General features: G+C 46.5%; 2 protein-coding genes across 2 annotated transcripts in view; one reads left to right on the forward strand and one right to left on the reverse strand.

The window, feature by feature from the left end:
• The window catches only part of NCBP1 (nuclear cap binding protein subunit 1), a 31,884-nt gene extending 22,273 nt beyond the window's left edge, over positions 1–9,611 (forward strand). The window contains exons 17-24 of the mRNA XM_042829509.1: positions 1,068–1,170; positions 2,123–2,216; positions 4,477–4,580; positions 4,852–4,966; positions 7,017–7,148; positions 7,569–7,682; positions 8,172–8,298; positions 8,912–9,611. Of these exons, the coding sequence (XP_042685443.1) occupies positions 1,068–1,170; positions 2,123–2,216; positions 4,477–4,580; positions 4,852–4,966; positions 7,017–7,148; positions 7,569–7,682; positions 8,172–8,285 (776 nt within the window). The 3' untranslated portion in view covers positions 8,286–8,298; positions 8,912–9,611. The remainder of the gene's footprint in view (positions 1–1,067; positions 1,171–2,122; positions 2,217–4,476; positions 4,581–4,851; positions 4,967–7,016; positions 7,149–7,568; positions 7,683–8,171; positions 8,299–8,911) is intronic.
• Positions 9,612–11,304: 1,693 nt separating this feature from the next.
• XPA (XPA, DNA damage recognition and repair factor) overlaps positions 11,305–16,122 on the reverse strand; it is a 60,971-nt gene continuing 56,153 nt past the window's right edge. Inside the window, exons 3-6 of the mRNA XM_042829399.1 lie at positions 15,330–15,435; positions 13,838–14,003; positions 13,155–13,272; positions 11,305–12,063 (exon numbers count right to left, since the gene is read on the reverse strand). Of these exons, the coding sequence (XP_042685333.1) occupies positions 11,915–12,063; positions 13,155–13,272; positions 13,838–14,003; positions 15,330–15,435 (539 nt within the window). The 3' untranslated portion in view covers positions 11,305–11,914. The remainder of the gene's footprint in view (positions 12,064–13,154; positions 13,273–13,837; positions 14,004–15,329; positions 15,436–16,122) is intronic.

A 16,122-nucleotide genomic window follows, 5' to 3' on the forward strand; every position in this document is an offset into this window, starting at 1 on the left:
CTTTGTTGTAAACGCGTTATCTGCAGGAGCAGGCTCGTTTCTTAACAGAGGTAACACAATGCTTGAGATGGGTTTTCTTGAGATTATTGACAGAGGCAGTGTGTTGGAATTTAGCATCTCCCTTGCTTTTACCAGCAGAGTTCATTTCACACTGCTTGTTTCACCCTGGTAAAACCAGCACTTTTCCCCTAAGAGCTCCCCTTCTCTCAGACCAGTCCAGAGCAGATAAAATAGCCTGAATGCTGGCTGATCTCCCATAGAAGATTCTCCTAAGATAGAAACACACAATGGGACTCTGCGTGGCTTCTTTTTTGATCTGTAGACACAGACAATATTGATTCCTGAAGCCTGCACGCTCTGGGGGGTGAGGAGTGCAGGAGTGGGCATTTCACATTTAAGTAAATGGAAGAAGTGATCCGCGCAGTGAGTTCCAGTATTTCCACAGTGTAAAACAGTGCTCCTATGGAAGCAGAGGACAATTGTAACCTGTTTTTGGCATGCCACGTGTTTCCCAGTTTGCTTTAAGCTTCATGCAGCAATGGCTGTTCCCCGACCTGCTTGTCTTCAGGTGCACAGGAGGAGATCTTGCACCATTCACCTCTACTACCCGTATTTGTTATGCACACTCATTGGACTTTTCTCCCATATCAGAAAAGGCCATCCTCTGCATCCTAATCATTTTTAGCTTTCCCTCCCCACACCTACTCTCCTTTCTTCATGGCCTACCACGCCTTCATCTTGTTGCATACTTCTGCAGCTTCCTTGGCTGTCCTCTGCTGCTGTCTGAGTGCTGTTATGTTGTTCTATAGCAGTTGTGTCTCTGGTAGCTTCTTCACTGACCAAATGCAAGAGATCTTTCTGCGTGTTTTCCTCAAGGCAAACTGGGAGTGTGATTATTTGCAACACGGATAGTGTTTAGTAAAATAAATACTAAATTGTTTGCTAGCACCTTTCTCTGCCTTGCATGGCCTTATTGCCAACACTTTGCCTGAAGTGAGTTAAAACCATCAGTTATCTCTACAGTTGATACTGTAAGCATTACATATAAAACTTTAAATAATTTGCAGATGAAGGATTTACTTTCAATCCTTTGAAAATAGAAGTCTTCGTTCAGACTCTGCTCCACCTTGCTGCAAAGTCTTTCAGCCACTCCTTCAGCGCCCTGGCAAAGTAAGTGTGACGTGCACTGTTTGAGGGTTGGCAGAGCTGTTTAGTTCTGTAAATGAAACGATGGGAAAAAAAATGATCTGCAAGCTTCAGCAGTGCTTTAGGTACTTCTCAATGTAGTAGGACTCTGAGAGCCAGTGACACTCATAGTATATATACTGAAGGAACAGAAGTGTTGTAAATGTTAAGTGAAACATATGAATGGATGTAACAGACAGTTACACACTGAGTTTAATACTTTGTGCTTCAGAGATATTACGCATCTATGACCTAGGAAGGCAGTAGTCAGATGCACTTTAATGAATTACTTTTCTGTTCCTCAGTAGAAGTATGTGGTTGATACAAAAACCTGCACCTGGAAGCCTTTTAGGGGCATGTTTACTATAAACTGTAGGTTGTAACCTGCAGCTAGTAGTGTAAGGGGCAGGCAGAGGTGAGTACACGTCCATGGTGTTTTCACTGCTGCACACCAGCACTGGCAGCCATTAGGTCATTCTTTGTAGTTCCAAAATGGTGAGTGGTGAATGCTGTGTGTTGTGAATGCTATGTATGAGTAAGTTTGTTAAAACAGAGGCGTTAGCAGCATTTCCTTCAGAAGGGGCAGATTGGGTGTGTGAAGTTATGGAAACATGTCAAGAAGGTCTAAGGCTCTAAAAGCAGCACATTTTGCCCCAGCTGAGCACAGGAAGCATTTCTGTGTGCCTTGTACTTCTGGGTATATGAGAAATACAGTCCACCTTGCAGGAGGAGATTCACCACTGGGATTTAAGCTGCTTTTATGAGTATATCTTTTTTAGCTCAATTGGTTGTATTTTCCTGTTAGTAGTTGTTCAGGAATTGCGGTATAAAGTCCCAAAACTTCCTCTTTTGGGCAATCTAAACCACTTACCTCATATCAGATACTCTTTTGACCTGAGCCCTGCTCCTTCACTGACTAATCTACGTCTGTTAAAAGGTTTCACGAAGTCTTCAAAACGCTTGCTGAAAGTGATGAGGGAAAACTTCATGTTTTGAGAGTTGTGTACGAGGTCTGGAAGAACCATCCACAGGTGAGGCACTGCAGTGTCAAGTACCACTTGAGTTTAAACTCTCTGAGGTCACATTAAATAAAGCATTTTAGTTTGCTTTATATCCTTCAAAACCTTCTTGACTTTCGTCAGATATAAAGGAAAGTTCAAATTCTATTTGCTGTTATGAAAGGCATTTAAAGGAAGGCTGGAGATAAAATATATACTACATGGCTGTTTATTTCTCAGTTACTTGTGGGAGAGCAAAGGCTGTGTCATTCTGGCTCGGGCTTATGCTATGCTGTTTCTCATGCAAGAGAACTTGTTGCTGTTCAGAATTGGAAAATGGTGTTGATGCATAGAATTGAAATAAGATGTACATCTCTTAACAAAAGCAAGCCATGTTCTTAGAAATGGGGGAATTTGGTTGGTCTGTAGGCTTTCTCCACTTGCTAGCAAAATGTATGCAGTTATTCCACAGAGATCAGGTTGAAGTCGCTGTTGCATATGAGTAGAGCTGCAGTCAGTAACTGTTCAGAATGGAGCAGTCAGACTGCAGAGGCATGATTGCATTCATTCTTCAATCAGAGGTAATAGCACCCTGGAAGGCCTATGGAAAACACCTCAGCTGTTTAAGCAGTTCCATTTCTTCACAGCAGTTGTTTTCTCCCTCAGCTGTCATTCTCCTAAACATAGAAATAAAAATGAGGAGCTCACACTGAATTTGCCCACGTTAATTATGTGTTGCTTACTGATGTGCTTGAGTTACAGGGTACTGTAATAGAAAGGGGAGCACACCTCACAGCTACACTGTGAGACATTAAGAAATGGTTCCACTGTGGGCAGGGGATAATCCTTGCCTCTGCTGCTAAACCTATGGACTGCTTTCCATGGTTCCTAGAGAAAATTTAGTGCCCAAAAGACAAGTGGCACCTGGTATAGATATCTTTCAAATACAGTTCTAGAAAATATATATATCTCAAAAAGTAGTGTTTTTTTTAAAGATATTAAATTTCTTGCCCAAAATACTGACCTTGAAAATGTGATGATTGCAGTCTTGACCTACTTTTACTTTAATTGGATCAGAAGAAATTACATTACTGCAGTCTAATGTCCATATCCTTTTCCTCTTCGTTCCTTTGTACTGCAGTATGGCCAAGCTGAGATGGAGGCTTCAAAGTCATACTGAACAGTTCAGTTAGATTTTTATGAATAAATCAAAAATGCATTTTATAAATAAGTGCTGATGTTTTGAAGGCCTCAATCGTGGAACCTGAATTTCCTCTCCTGTAGGTACTATAGTTGAGACTTCTGCTTCTGCTCAGGTGCTTTCTTGTCTGTGTGTCCGCAACATCTCTGGCACACAGGGCACTTTGTGGACCCAGTTTCTTTGCAGTTCACCCTCCTCTGTCGTGAATGGGAACGCCTTCTGTTCTGCCTTATGCTATCAGTATTTTGAGGGCTGTGCTGCAGATGGTGATTTTTGGTGGTCGTTAGACTAGTTTAGTGTGGTTGTAGTGGTGCCTTCATGACGAGAAGTTTTAACACCAAGATGAGACGTTTTCCCCAAAATCCTAAGCTTGTTCCTTGGAAGATCAGGGGAAGTAATCAGAGATTCTTCTTGGCATTACAGAAAGACACACGGAGCATAGGATGCTATCCTGGGATGCGAAAGTTGAGCCCTGAGTCTTCTGTATGATTCATTTGGTTATTTTAACTTCCCTTCCTTAAAAGGAGCTTTGTTACACTTCCTTATGTGCCGAAGGGTAGTTGTGAGGATAAATGCTTTGTAGGCTGTGGTTCTTAGATGTTGTGACATTCAAGCACATGAGTAACCAAGATAAGCCTTTTTTTTTTTTTCTGAACAGCTTGTAACTGCTTTAGTCTGCAGCTCTTCTCCACAGTTGCCTTTTGGACTGCTTGCAAAGCCCCTGGAATCGTGGCACTGCCTGCAGCAAGCACTTCACTACTGATTCTGTCCTAAAATGCAATAGAACCTGCAGGAAAGTGGTTACTGCCATAACTGAAAATTACTGCATTTCAAGGAGAGTGTAGGCCAGCAGCTGCTCTGTCTTTGATGTCATGTACATGGAGTTGTGTCTGTGCTGCTTCACTTTCAGCTTTGATGCTTATGATTATTGTTTTTAAGAGGAAGTTATGCTAATGAAGAATGATCCATTGCTTTCACGAGGAACGGAAGGAACTGAACTGTTTCTGGTTTTGTACAGGACTGGAGTACTGCTTATGTTGCCCAAGACCTTATTTTGGTAGAAATGACTGTTTTGTCTTTCACAAAATATAGATGATCGCTGTGCTTGTGGACAAGATGATTCGGACACAAATTGTTGACTGTGCTGCAGTAGCAAACTGGATCTTCTCCTCAGAGCTTGCACATGATTTTACTAGGTAACACGTGGATTTGTCTGTAAATTAGTATTTTAAGTGAGCGGTTTACAGCTTAATCTCTGAAAAGTAATGCAAGGAAAGGGTATGCTTGACCTTTAGTCTTTTCTACTGAATGCATACTTTATCATTTTTCTGTCTGAGTTGGGATTGTGTTTATATGACAAGAATCCTTCTAGAATGTCGTTTTGCAGTTAGTCTCTGAACACGTCAAAGTGGAAGGATGCTGGAAAACATTCCTAGAAAAAGGCCTTACCCTGAGTTGTGTGTTTAGGTTTTACATCTGGGAGATCTTGCATTCCACAATTCGTAAGATGAATAAGCATGTTCTGAAGATTCACAAAGAACTGGAGGACACAAAGGCAAGATTGGCCAGACAACACAAAAGAGTGAGTAGTTTGTTTGGCATTCTTGATTATTTTTTAAGTGAAGTTAGGCAAACCCGCATGCAGTCAAAATGATGCACAGCTGCTTTTGGGGCAGGGCAGAGTAAATATGCCTACCAGGATGCATGTACCTGTACAAAAGTGGTCATTCATAGTAGGAAGACAGCAAAACTGGATATGTATTCTCAATCCGTGTTTCTGAAGGTAGCCATAACCTAAGAATTTAATAAAATCTGTAAGGGAATTAATGTGTCTGTGCTCTGTCCAAGCTTCCTTGCAGAAGTTTCTTTTCCAGTATTAGCATATCTTCCATTTGCATTCTCATCTGGATTCCATCACCTAATTGGGAGTAAGAACAGGTAAAAACTACGTATTTACAGTAAGTTCTGTTAAAGAGAACTCTTGTGGCTTCCATGCAGAAGTGCACGGAAACAGCTGTTGGCTATCGAAAAGTTGGCTGTTACTGTTCTTCTGATGGAGGCTGCTGGATTCTGACACTGGCACCTGTCGTCTCCTCTTCCAGGTTACTTTTCTGAGCACTTCTGTGTGACCTAAATTACTGTATGGAACAAACTGATGACCAGACCTCTGTTGTATTCTGTTCTCTGAGGTGGGATAGCAAAACGGGGTGAGAGTTTGCCTGTCTGCCAGCTGCTGGCACAGTGCTGTTGGCTGAGTGTAACGCTTGCTAGTGACAGAAGAAGTCAGTTTGAGAGCTGCAGAGAGTGAGTTTGCTAGTCAAGACTTGGTCTTTGAATGCAATTGCTTGCACAAAGTCTTCAACTTGTTCCAAAAACGGATTGTTTTTTAAGAAACCCACGCAAGTCACTCATGCTTTCAGAAACCTCTGCGGAGAGTCCACTGCCACCTTGCAGTCTGCCTCTGTCCGTTTGTCCCTAGACCCTTTGTCTTGTTCCCTTCACTCCAAGCAACAGCTGTTACAGCTGTCTGCATCCTTGATCTACATTGATCAGCAGTTAATAAATGCCAGTAATTATTGAAGGCCTGGCCGCAGTCATTGATCTTACTGTGAGGCAAAGAGCTTCTCTGGCACGCCGAAACAAATACGTCAGTGTTTTTTGTGTCTGTTCTCATCTCTTGCTGCAGCCCTTTATTACTGAATACTTCAAATGAGTATTTTGCCAGGAAGAAGCATTTGTATGCAACAGTGAGTGGTCCTGCAGGCTGGTGCTCTGCTGCATCATCGTTCCTTTTAGAGGAAGTAAACCATCAGATTTTGATGTTCCCAGCATGAAGTGGATTGCCTTACTATGGAGGGAGTCCAAAGCTTCTCTTAGGTTGCACTCAGCATTTTAAGTTCAGGAAACCTTTGTAGATAGGGGGTAAAGGGAGGAAGCGAGGTCCTATAAAAAGAATACACTGGAATTCCCATTGCTCTGGTCTTTCCATTTTTTGATGCTGGCATGGAGCTGTTGCTATCTCCTGTTAACTAGTTTCATTTGCTATTTAATGCATAAGGCAAGACAAGTCCCTGCGTTTGTCACAAATTGTATATGCTCCTTTAAGACGTGTTTGAAGTTTTTAGCTGCTAATTTGGGGGCATTTTTACATGGAAACAATCAGGGAAGCAACATCTATATTTGAATGTAGTGTAATCTATCAGACTGTGTCCTGTATCCTATTTAATCTTGTCTTAAGGCCTTGCTATCTGAGATTGGAGGTTTGGCACCGTGTTCTTGTGGTTATTTTATCTGCTTATTTTGTGAGGGGAGTTACTGCTTTACTCTGGAGGAGTGAGGTGTTTTGGTTTGTAGGCAGTGAAAAAACTACATCTTTTGGCTTTCATCCTAGTAAATATTTAAGTTTCCTCCGGCTACTCTGATATCTTCTTCTCAGGCTGTTCCCATACTGGCTTTTTCTTTTCTCTTCCAAATGGATTTTCTGACTGTACTGAAAGTAGATGCCCTTCAAAATACAAAACTCGACGAGCTAAAAAGCAGTCCCAGTCTCCTTGCAGCTTTATGCCAGGTGGATCCAGAGGACGCTGACAGTGCCCACATGTTGTTAGTTAGGCTTGTGTTGTCCCTTGCAGCGAGACAGTGATGATGATGACCGGAGCAGTGACCGGGAGGACGGACCTCTGGAGGAGCAGATAGAGCGCTTGCAGGAGAAGGTTGAGTCAGCACAGAGCGAGCAGAAGAATCTCTTCCTTGTAATATTCCAGGTAATGCTGGGCGAGCTCTCCTCTCTTCAGGCTTTAAAGGTCACTGAATTTACAAGCTTTCACGTCGCTTGTATCTCGGGCATGAGGATATAGGAAAGAGCTGGGGGACTTACTGTGGTTTTAGAGTTGATCCTGAGTTGATCCTTAACCCCACAGCAGGCTGTGGCTGAGCAGACAGGACTTCTGTAGTTTTATGCACACAGCAGCAAAATTCTTTGGCTGTGTGGATTGCTGAATGAAAAAGTACCTTGGTTTTTTATTTTTCTTTTTGGCTGGCAAAATCCAGCGTCTGTAAAGTGAAACAGTTATTTTCATGTTGTTATTTAAAGGTTCTGTTCTCTAGATGCACTTATGTGAGGTTAGGAGCTGCCTTCGCTTGATGACATTGAGTGAATGCATTTTTTTTCTTTCCTCTTGAAGCGCTTCATTATGTTGTTAACTGAGCACTTAGTGCGCTGCGAGACCGGCGGAATTGATGTATTTACGCCGTGGTACAAGAGCTGCATAGAAAGGCTGCAGCAGATCTTCCTGCAGGTGAGTGCTCTCCCTCTGCTCGGCTCGGAGCTGTGGGCAGGAGCCGGTGTGCTGGTGGCTGCTGAGCACAGCAGTTGTAGTCTCTGTTAAACCAGGTAACTGGGTGACAGTGACAGCAATAGAAAATTGTACCTGCGTGAGCAGAAGGTGCGTGGAAAAGTGGGTGACTGCAAGGAGCGGTGCTGTAATCCTCCCGCGGGCTGCAGCTTGGTCTGGTCACAGATGTGGCTGCAGATTGAAGCGCTGCCGTGGATCCGTTACAGTACCTCTGAGCCGTCTCTGACTCCTCGCACCCAGCTCAGTGTCAAGGGCTGAAAAGCCCCCCGAAGTGCAGCGCTTGCTGGCACCATGTAGCAGCGTGTGCTTTTCCTTTGCCACCAACCCTGCGTCGTGCTTTTCTAGTCAGAGGTGTGCGTGCCGTGGAAATGGGATGTGCATGGCAACTTCGATGACAGCTTTTCACCAACATAGGTGTCTTTTGTCTGCCAGCATCACCAGATAATCCAGCAGTACATGGTGACCTTCGAGAACCTCCTGTTTACAGCTGAGCTGGATCATCACATACTGGCCGTCTTTCAGCAGTTCTGTGCTCTGCAGGCCTGAGGAGAATTCCTGGGTGAAGTCTTGTTTTCAGGACTGTAACAATTTTTTTTTTTTTTTAACTTGACATGGGGATGAAAAAACTTTTTGATTAAAACTGGCTTTCATATGCTCCTACATAAAACAATTCAGTTCTCTAACCAACAGCAGTCTGTAAGCATCCTAAGCCTTACTAGATAGAACTCTTAGGGGATTGACATGAAGTAGTGTGAATTCTTCTAATCTGTTCTTATTTTGGTTTGACTCTTGATTTCATGGTAGTATTTTTCTTTCTCCCTTGTTTATATAAGAATGAAAACTGGGGAAAAATCAATATAGGATTTGTTACCTCTGCCTGGCCCTTAAATCAGAGAAATTGCAGAAATGTGAAGCAGTTTGTAGTGTTTTCTAAGTGTGAAAGGGAATGCACTTTCTTAAGTGAGCAGTGTGATAAAGTCTCTAGTATGGCATAGGAAAAGTGTCTTAATTTGGGGCATGTGAAACAATGCGTTAAGCTTTTAAAGTAGTATAGAGCATACGGATTGAGTATGTTTTTAAAATGTATTGTCTGGTGTCTTATTCCAGTAGCTATAAGCAATCAGTAGAGGAATTTGATGGATAAGCTCTGAAAAATGCAATCCTTTTTACAGTCTGGTCAAAATTACGACCTCTTCTTGGCAGTCGCTTCCACCGATAAATAGGAGCAGCGAGCAACACCTGGAGTGGGACAGATTTTCTGCTTTGGTAACTGCAACCCTGACTGTGTTTTAGGGCTGCCATGCCACCGAACCAGACCTGCAGGCCTGCAGTGCTGCCAGAAATGCTTCTGTTCCCCATGGTGGATCAACCAGGTGCCACTGCTTGTCCGGCTTAGCAACAACTGCTCTGTGGTGGCCGTATCTGCCGCGGCAGCACGCAGCTCCTGTGTCACCTGAAAGCATTTTGATGCTCACTGAAGAGGTTTCTCGCCAGGAGACTCAGACTGGGGAAACACGTAACCTGAAAATAGAGTAGCCTTAGTTTTGAGTTATGCAAATAACATTACTTATAGAAATGCCAAATCAGAGTGGTCTGTGTTATGACAAGCAGTGATGAGTGGCAAAGACACTGCCTTAGGTGCTCAGGTCTGTACTGTACAGTATACTTCCAAGCTGTTTATGTTCTCTTTACTTTGTGGGTGAATGTTTAGAGAATTTCATACCCAGTGCTACACAGCTCAAGCTTGAAACTGATGAATTTTAAGTAATTTTGTTCCTGTACAAATTTTTTTTTTCCAGTGTTATGCTTCGTAATGCAATTCATCCCAACATTAATAAATTGACCTCCTAATAAAGTGAGGAGAGCAAAGAGGAAATTTTTTGAGTGTCGACGTAAGCTTGTACGTGGCTTGTTGCAGTTGGATGTGTCCTCATAGACTTCAGTTTGTTACTTCTGCTTTCACTGCTTACCCCCTCTGGTTTGACTGAGCCCTCTCTTCTTTAAGGTTTACTGTTATGTGTTATAAATTTGCTTTATGCAGAGAGTTTTGTCAGTCATGCACAGTTCTGCTTCAAATCTTTCTGTTGATGTTCTTGAGCAATTAAATAGTGTTTTTTTAAAAGAAACATTTAGCATTGTAGAAGTTTTAATTGGGGTTTGGCTTTTTTCTTCCACTGTCTCAGATGAGTAAGGAGTTCTGGTGTTAACTAATGATGGGGATCTAAAGGACTGTAAATGTGATTTCTGTAGAAGTGACAATGTGGTTACAACGTGCAAACCTGTAACTTGCTCTGAGCCTCGACAAACAGTGGTGCTGGGGATCCAGTTGCAAATACTTGCACGTGGACAGCATAATCCTATGGCTTAAAACCAAATTTGCACTTTCACTATGAATGGAGTTCCCGTGATGGGTTTTGACATCTCAGTAGTCTGTTGGAAGCTTCCCCTCTTTCCAAGTCCAGAAGCACACATCTGTCTTGACTTGGGAAACCGGTTGGTCCATAGGAAGAATGAGATGCTTGTACCAGCAGCTAGCCAGCTTGAGAAACGTGGAACCGCGGAAGCGTGGGGTGGTGAATAGTGTAAAGGTGCTGTAGAAATGTGGTGTGGTTGGAAAAAAATGCACAATTATTAAAGTCAAAAATAAATGAAGGCGAAGCAGGTTACTGCTGTGTTTGTCCTACCTTTGGGGGGAGCTGCTGAAGCAGAGCAGAGCTGCACGGGTGCGAGAAGCAGACGGTCATGGAGCGCTTCTATTTCCCCTGTGCCACTGCTGGGACGCTGACACACACCTTCCATCTGTGTGCTGCGGGCATCTAACAAACCTACCCTGCGTGCACAGCCAAGTGATGCACGTGTGGGTGCTGCCTGGTGCCAGGAGCGTGCTCACACAGGTTTTCCCTCTCCTTTGCCCCCATACACGTGCTGCTATGGGACAGGGGGGGGGCCTGGTGTTTGCTGCAGGCTGACTGTCACAGCCTGCAGGGAGGCAAGTTGTTCAGTCATTGCACAGCACCCTTCCTGCCCCAAAGCTGCAGGTGAGGCCTGGGACCCACAGCACACGTAGCCTGATGGGCCTGCCATGTTGAAAGCCCGGAGCCTTCTTCCAAAAGCCTTGCCAGGTCACCTGCCTTCCAGATAACTAACCAACTCTACACATGTTTCCTTTCCCACCGAGGACCCTCTGCCCTCTGTGGTCTGCAGACCATGGGAGAGCTGCTGAGAAGTGAAGGTCTGTCAGCAGAACCACCAGCCTTCCTCCCTGCCCTGTTTCACTGCTGCACAGCCACGGGGGTCCTGGCTCCCCTAATGCCTCACTGGATTTCACGGTGAATAAATACAGAACAGCTGGTAGAAGGCTCCCTCACGGTGGCCATTTCCACATGCGTTCCCTGGTCACTGTGTAAGAGCAGTGAGGAGCTGAAAAAACTGAGGAATTTGAACTTGGACCAAAGTCCACCTCTCGTGCAAACAAACAACACTCGGCTCAGTTTAGACAGATCTACCCTGGAATGCTTCTCCCCACCAATAGGTTTTTACCAGAAACCACTCACACACACCAGGATGGTAAATGAAGATACGCTTTTACTATAAGAGTCATCTTTTTGGTCCAAAACTTGAAAAGAAATCAGTGAAGGATACTTAAGCCTTCATAGTATAGAATATGGCAGCAACCTGACTGAATGTTTCAGCACGGTGCTTTGCTTTAACAATCCCAAAACAGGACACCTCCCTCCATCAAGCTGGAGGTCTCCATCTCCACCCGCAGGGAGAGCCAGCCTGGCGGCACACTCTGCAACCACCTGGGCAGCGCTTAGGAACTGGCTGCCTGAGACATATGGGAGCTGACATCAGCTAACAGCTGGTGCAAATACAGAGACTTCCTTCAGCTCTGACTGAAGGAAGAGTAGAGGGAAATCTACCTTGTTTAAATTTCATCAGCATGTAAAACGAGGGTAAAACGCCAACTTCTCATCCCACAAGGCAGCCATTTCCAGCCTGTTAAAAATGTGCATGCTCTCCCCTAAGATGTAGCTGGGAAGCCTAACCTTCTTCTGTACAGAACTGACTGTATTATTCATGGAGCTTGCTAACAGCTTGTTCCTAACTGCCATTTCTTTAATAAAGAATATGATTAAAAATGATGGTAATGAATTTCAGCAAACAAATTAACATTACATCTTTTCGTAAGTCAACTCGTGGCCGCACACAGTACACGTCTTCCTGTACGTTTCTTCATCAACGCTTTCTTCTGGTCCGTATTCATGTTCATGGATACTGGCTGTCTTCTTCCACAAACTACTCCTCACTGCACGGCGAAGCTCTGGCGAGAAATGTTAAGGTTTTCTGAGGGTTCTGAAGTGTCAGTTAACAAAATTCAAGCCACCCACCTTCCCGAGGACTGCACTTTGGCAGTCTGCTCGCTGACTGTCTTCCATGAATGTGAAGGCAAATCTGGTATGGCAAGAACAAGTTTTGATTTGCCTTGCAGCCAACGTAACCTCACCTCGTTTACATGATTTGAAAGGTACCATGAGAATAGCTCACAGGAGCTTTCTATCTGGAGGGAGCACGTGTTGCCCACTGCCTTTTTAAGCAATGCCCTTCAATGACATCTAGAAAGCTTAGATGGAACCTTCCATAAAAAAGCCTTTTGTAAAGCCACCTCCTGTTTTTTTACAGGACTGGGAAGAGCTTTCCATTCTGCTCACAGTGTGTTCTCTGAGCTTCATGCCCTGCAGTGTGAGCTGGGTGTGCAGTTGTGGCAGCGAAGTTGCAAGTGAACCGGGCGCAGACCTGCATGCTGAAAGTGGGTAGCAGGAATATTAAGCAGCAAAGGGTGGTAACGTTTTCAACCAAGTCAGTCAGGGTGCAAGCACTCTCAAGTCAAGGCCTGTCCTTGCCCTGCACTCCACCATCCTGGCTGCAGTCTGCTGCAATTCCCATGCTTGCTCAATCCTATGTTCTGCCTCCTCCGGGCTCAGTGAATGAGAACCTGAAGCTGAGCAGGCATGATGTGGGCAATGCAGACTCTGGCTAAGAAACAAACGTGCAGTTGTAAAAACAGCCAGCGTGTCGGAGCTGAAAGCATTGGTCAGAATTACTCCAGCTGAAAACTCTTCTAAATGTTAACTTGGAATAGTAAGGATGATAACCACTAAAAAAACACAAGCTGGGAATGCCTAAGGCACACCGTGCACGATACCAAAGAATTGAAAAAGCTCTGTAACACGCTGTTTGTTGAAATTAATCTCTGGTCAGCTCTGAGAGCAGACCAGACTGCTCCCAGCTCAGTGCCATGGGCCACGATGGACCTCCATTTTGTCATACTGAAAACTGAGCATTTTGGGCAGATGGAGGAACGAACTGACAGAACTGCTTTAGGTACAGCATTGTCCAGGTTTACCCATTTACCTTTCACTTTCTTATCAAACTTCTTCTGTTTCATCTTCTCTCTGCTGTCACGGCGCTGCTCCTTTGCTTCTTGCAAGGATTCCTCATTCCCCCACACTTCCAGAGCACGCTTGATTACCTACAGGATGGGCACAGATGTGTTTCTTTTTGCCCTGAAATGACAGGAGCATCTGACTCGCGAGCATACTTTACGCACACCGCCAGTCTCACCATGAATCCTGCCTCTGCCTTGGAAATACTGACTCACAAATCTGAGCTTTCCACGGTGCAAGGTGGGCAAGCTCACCCCAACTGAAGCCCAGCTGCAATTCCGTGCGTATTCAAGCAGAGCTGCAGTGTCCTTAGCAAAGCAGCAGACGAGAAGCTGCCACTCCTGCCACGGGCCATGCAGGACCGTGCTGCACACCGTGCTCTGCACCACGAGGCCGTGCACCTCTGCTTGTGCAACACGGGCAGGCAGACCTGCGTGCTGGATGCCTCGACAACACTCTCACACGTGGATGTCTGCGTGGGTTTGGACCACACCTCTCTACTTCAACCACAGAGAGAATTTACACAGCTCGACTGAACGTTCCCACCCTTAGCAAACGGTTCAGAAACCCTAACTTAAGTTACAGCTTTGGGTTATTGGCAAAGTCAGGCAGAGGTAAGAAGAGCTGGAAATGTCCCAGGTTTCTCTGTACCTGCAGTTTTAAGTAAAGTTTCATGTCACCCCACCGAGGATTATGAGGGTTTTTCTTCACAATGAATCTAAGCACCGGTTCCCTCTTATCTAAGTCACAGTCTTTCAGAAGATACTCTTCTTTTGCTTCTGTCCTTGTGATGAGCTTATGTTTATCTTCAGCATCTCTGGAAGATATAAAGTAACAATGAGAAAGCTGCCTAAGCACTATTTAGTCTCCCAAGTTCCCATCAAGACTGCATGCATTCCTGAAATTCCAGCAGAGCAACAGCCCCCATCCATCCCCTCCGTTTTTATGCATGCAGCTCACGGGGAGTTCCAAGGACCCAGCTGAACTGCAGGACAAGTTTCCCGGGACCGAGTCCCATTTCAGCCAACAGACTTAGCATCTTTTGTCTGAAACCTGAAGGGCTTTCCTCTCTGATTTTTGTTTTCTCACAAAGAACGCAACCCCTGTGCCACGAAATCACGAATTGTTTCGGGCACTTCTCCCAAGCCGGGAGCCATTCAGGGGACAAAAGCACGAGCCCAACACATGGCCGGGAGCTAAGGAGTGTGAGCCAGGCCGACCGGCCGAGTCACAGCCCCGGATCGCAAAGGTGAGCAACGCAGACGGCTTCCCACTGCCAGACGGAGAGCGGCAAGAAAGCCAAAACCTGGAAATATTAAAACGTACAGCTTGCAGATGAAAAGCTGTCTGCCCACGGCGGCATTCGTCAATTAAAGGCAAAATAAATAAATAAGTAAAAATAGAATAAAATTCGCATTATCCCGTATCCTGAGTTCAGCTGGGATCGCTCGGTACGGAGCAGCTCCGCCGGGCAGGAAGCACCGAAGCCGGCAGCAACGCAGAGCCGCGTGCGCGCCCGCAGCGCCGCGGAACGGAAGGCAGCGTGAGCCCTCCGCCCATCGCAGCTCCCGGACGGAACTGCCCACCGACCGCTTCCCCGCTCCCACGGCTGCACGTGGCTACCTGCCCGCGGAGCTCCCGCAGCCATCTTTTATTCTCCACCCATTCATTGCTGAAACGGTGGTTGGCTGCGTCTCCCCACCCCAGCCATCTCCGCGGCGCTTCCAGCACTTTCTCCGCGCTAAGGGGACGCGATGGGGCTCACCGACCCGTCCCCTACCGCGCCATCCCCACCCCCACCGGCCTCGGGCTCCGCTCCCGGCCTGCCCCGCTCTGCCCTCCCTCCCCCTCCCCGGGCAACGCTCCTTCCCTTCCCCTCCCCATCCCCCGCACCCCACCTTCACGCCGCCATGCGGCATGCACCCCTCCCCCCGCACAGCCGGCGTTACTCAGCGCGCTGCCCGGCTCCCCGCACCCCGCAGTGCCGCACCCGCGGGGCAGCACCGTCACCTCCCCGCTTTCGCAACGCGGGACACAAAGGTCGGCGCTGCACCTCCCGTCTGATGAGTTTTTACGATTAACTCCGTGCTTCGGACGGAAGGCTACGGTAAAGAAATGAAGGCTCGCCCACTGTCTGCAATACCTGCAATTATCACACGTGGCCCAATCAAAGTGCTGCATTAGGTACGAGTCCATGAATTCTTTGCCACAGTCTCCACAGATGAGATAGTCAAATTCTAGCACGGGCGCTAACAGAAAGAAAGATCTCGTTTTTTTCCTTTTCTTGTCAAGAACTACCGCGTTAAACAGAACGCAAGCGAGTGGTACTGCAAGCAGCTTTACTAACATTTAATTGTATTTCACACGAGTCGTTACACACCGATTCCAGTTCTCTGTAATAAACGGTTTTCCACGAAGATACAATACAGATGCAAAGCCATCGCCATGCGCCCACACCCCGCCCCGGCGCATTTCTACACTTGCTGGAAGTTTCCCTGCACCAAGCGTCAGGTTTCAGCATTCAACAGCACACGCCTCGGTTTCCGTTTAACAATGGCTAAGAAACGAAGCAGGACCCCCCAACCCCCCACCACCACCACGGTTCCCTCGCGGCGCCTCACGCCCGCTCCCACCGCTCCCTCCCCGCGGCCCACATCGCGACCACGCGGCACGGGGCTGCAGGGAGGGCCCGGGGAAGGGGACGGGTGGGAGGAAGGCGGCGGGGGGCGGCGGGGCAGCCGAGCCTGCACTGAAACGGCCTCAGCTCGGCCGCCCGGCGCCCACCCGACACGCCTGCACCTCCCGAGGGCTCGACGGACGCCCGGGACGGCGGGCACGGATCCGTGTTCGGCCGGCAGCAGCGGGGGTGGATGGCCAGAGAGCTGCTAGGAGTGGAATGGGGATGGAGCTCCACTACAATCCTCTCCCCAAGCCCT

This window comes from Centrocercus urophasianus, unplaced genomic scaffold (genome assembly GCF_019232065.1).
Source record: "Centrocercus urophasianus isolate 14NV4802_14NV808 unplaced genomic scaffold, USGS_Curo_1.0 seq_31, whole genome shotgun sequence".
Classification (NCBI taxonomy): domain Eukaryota; kingdom Metazoa; phylum Chordata; class Aves; order Galliformes; family Phasianidae; genus Centrocercus; species Centrocercus urophasianus.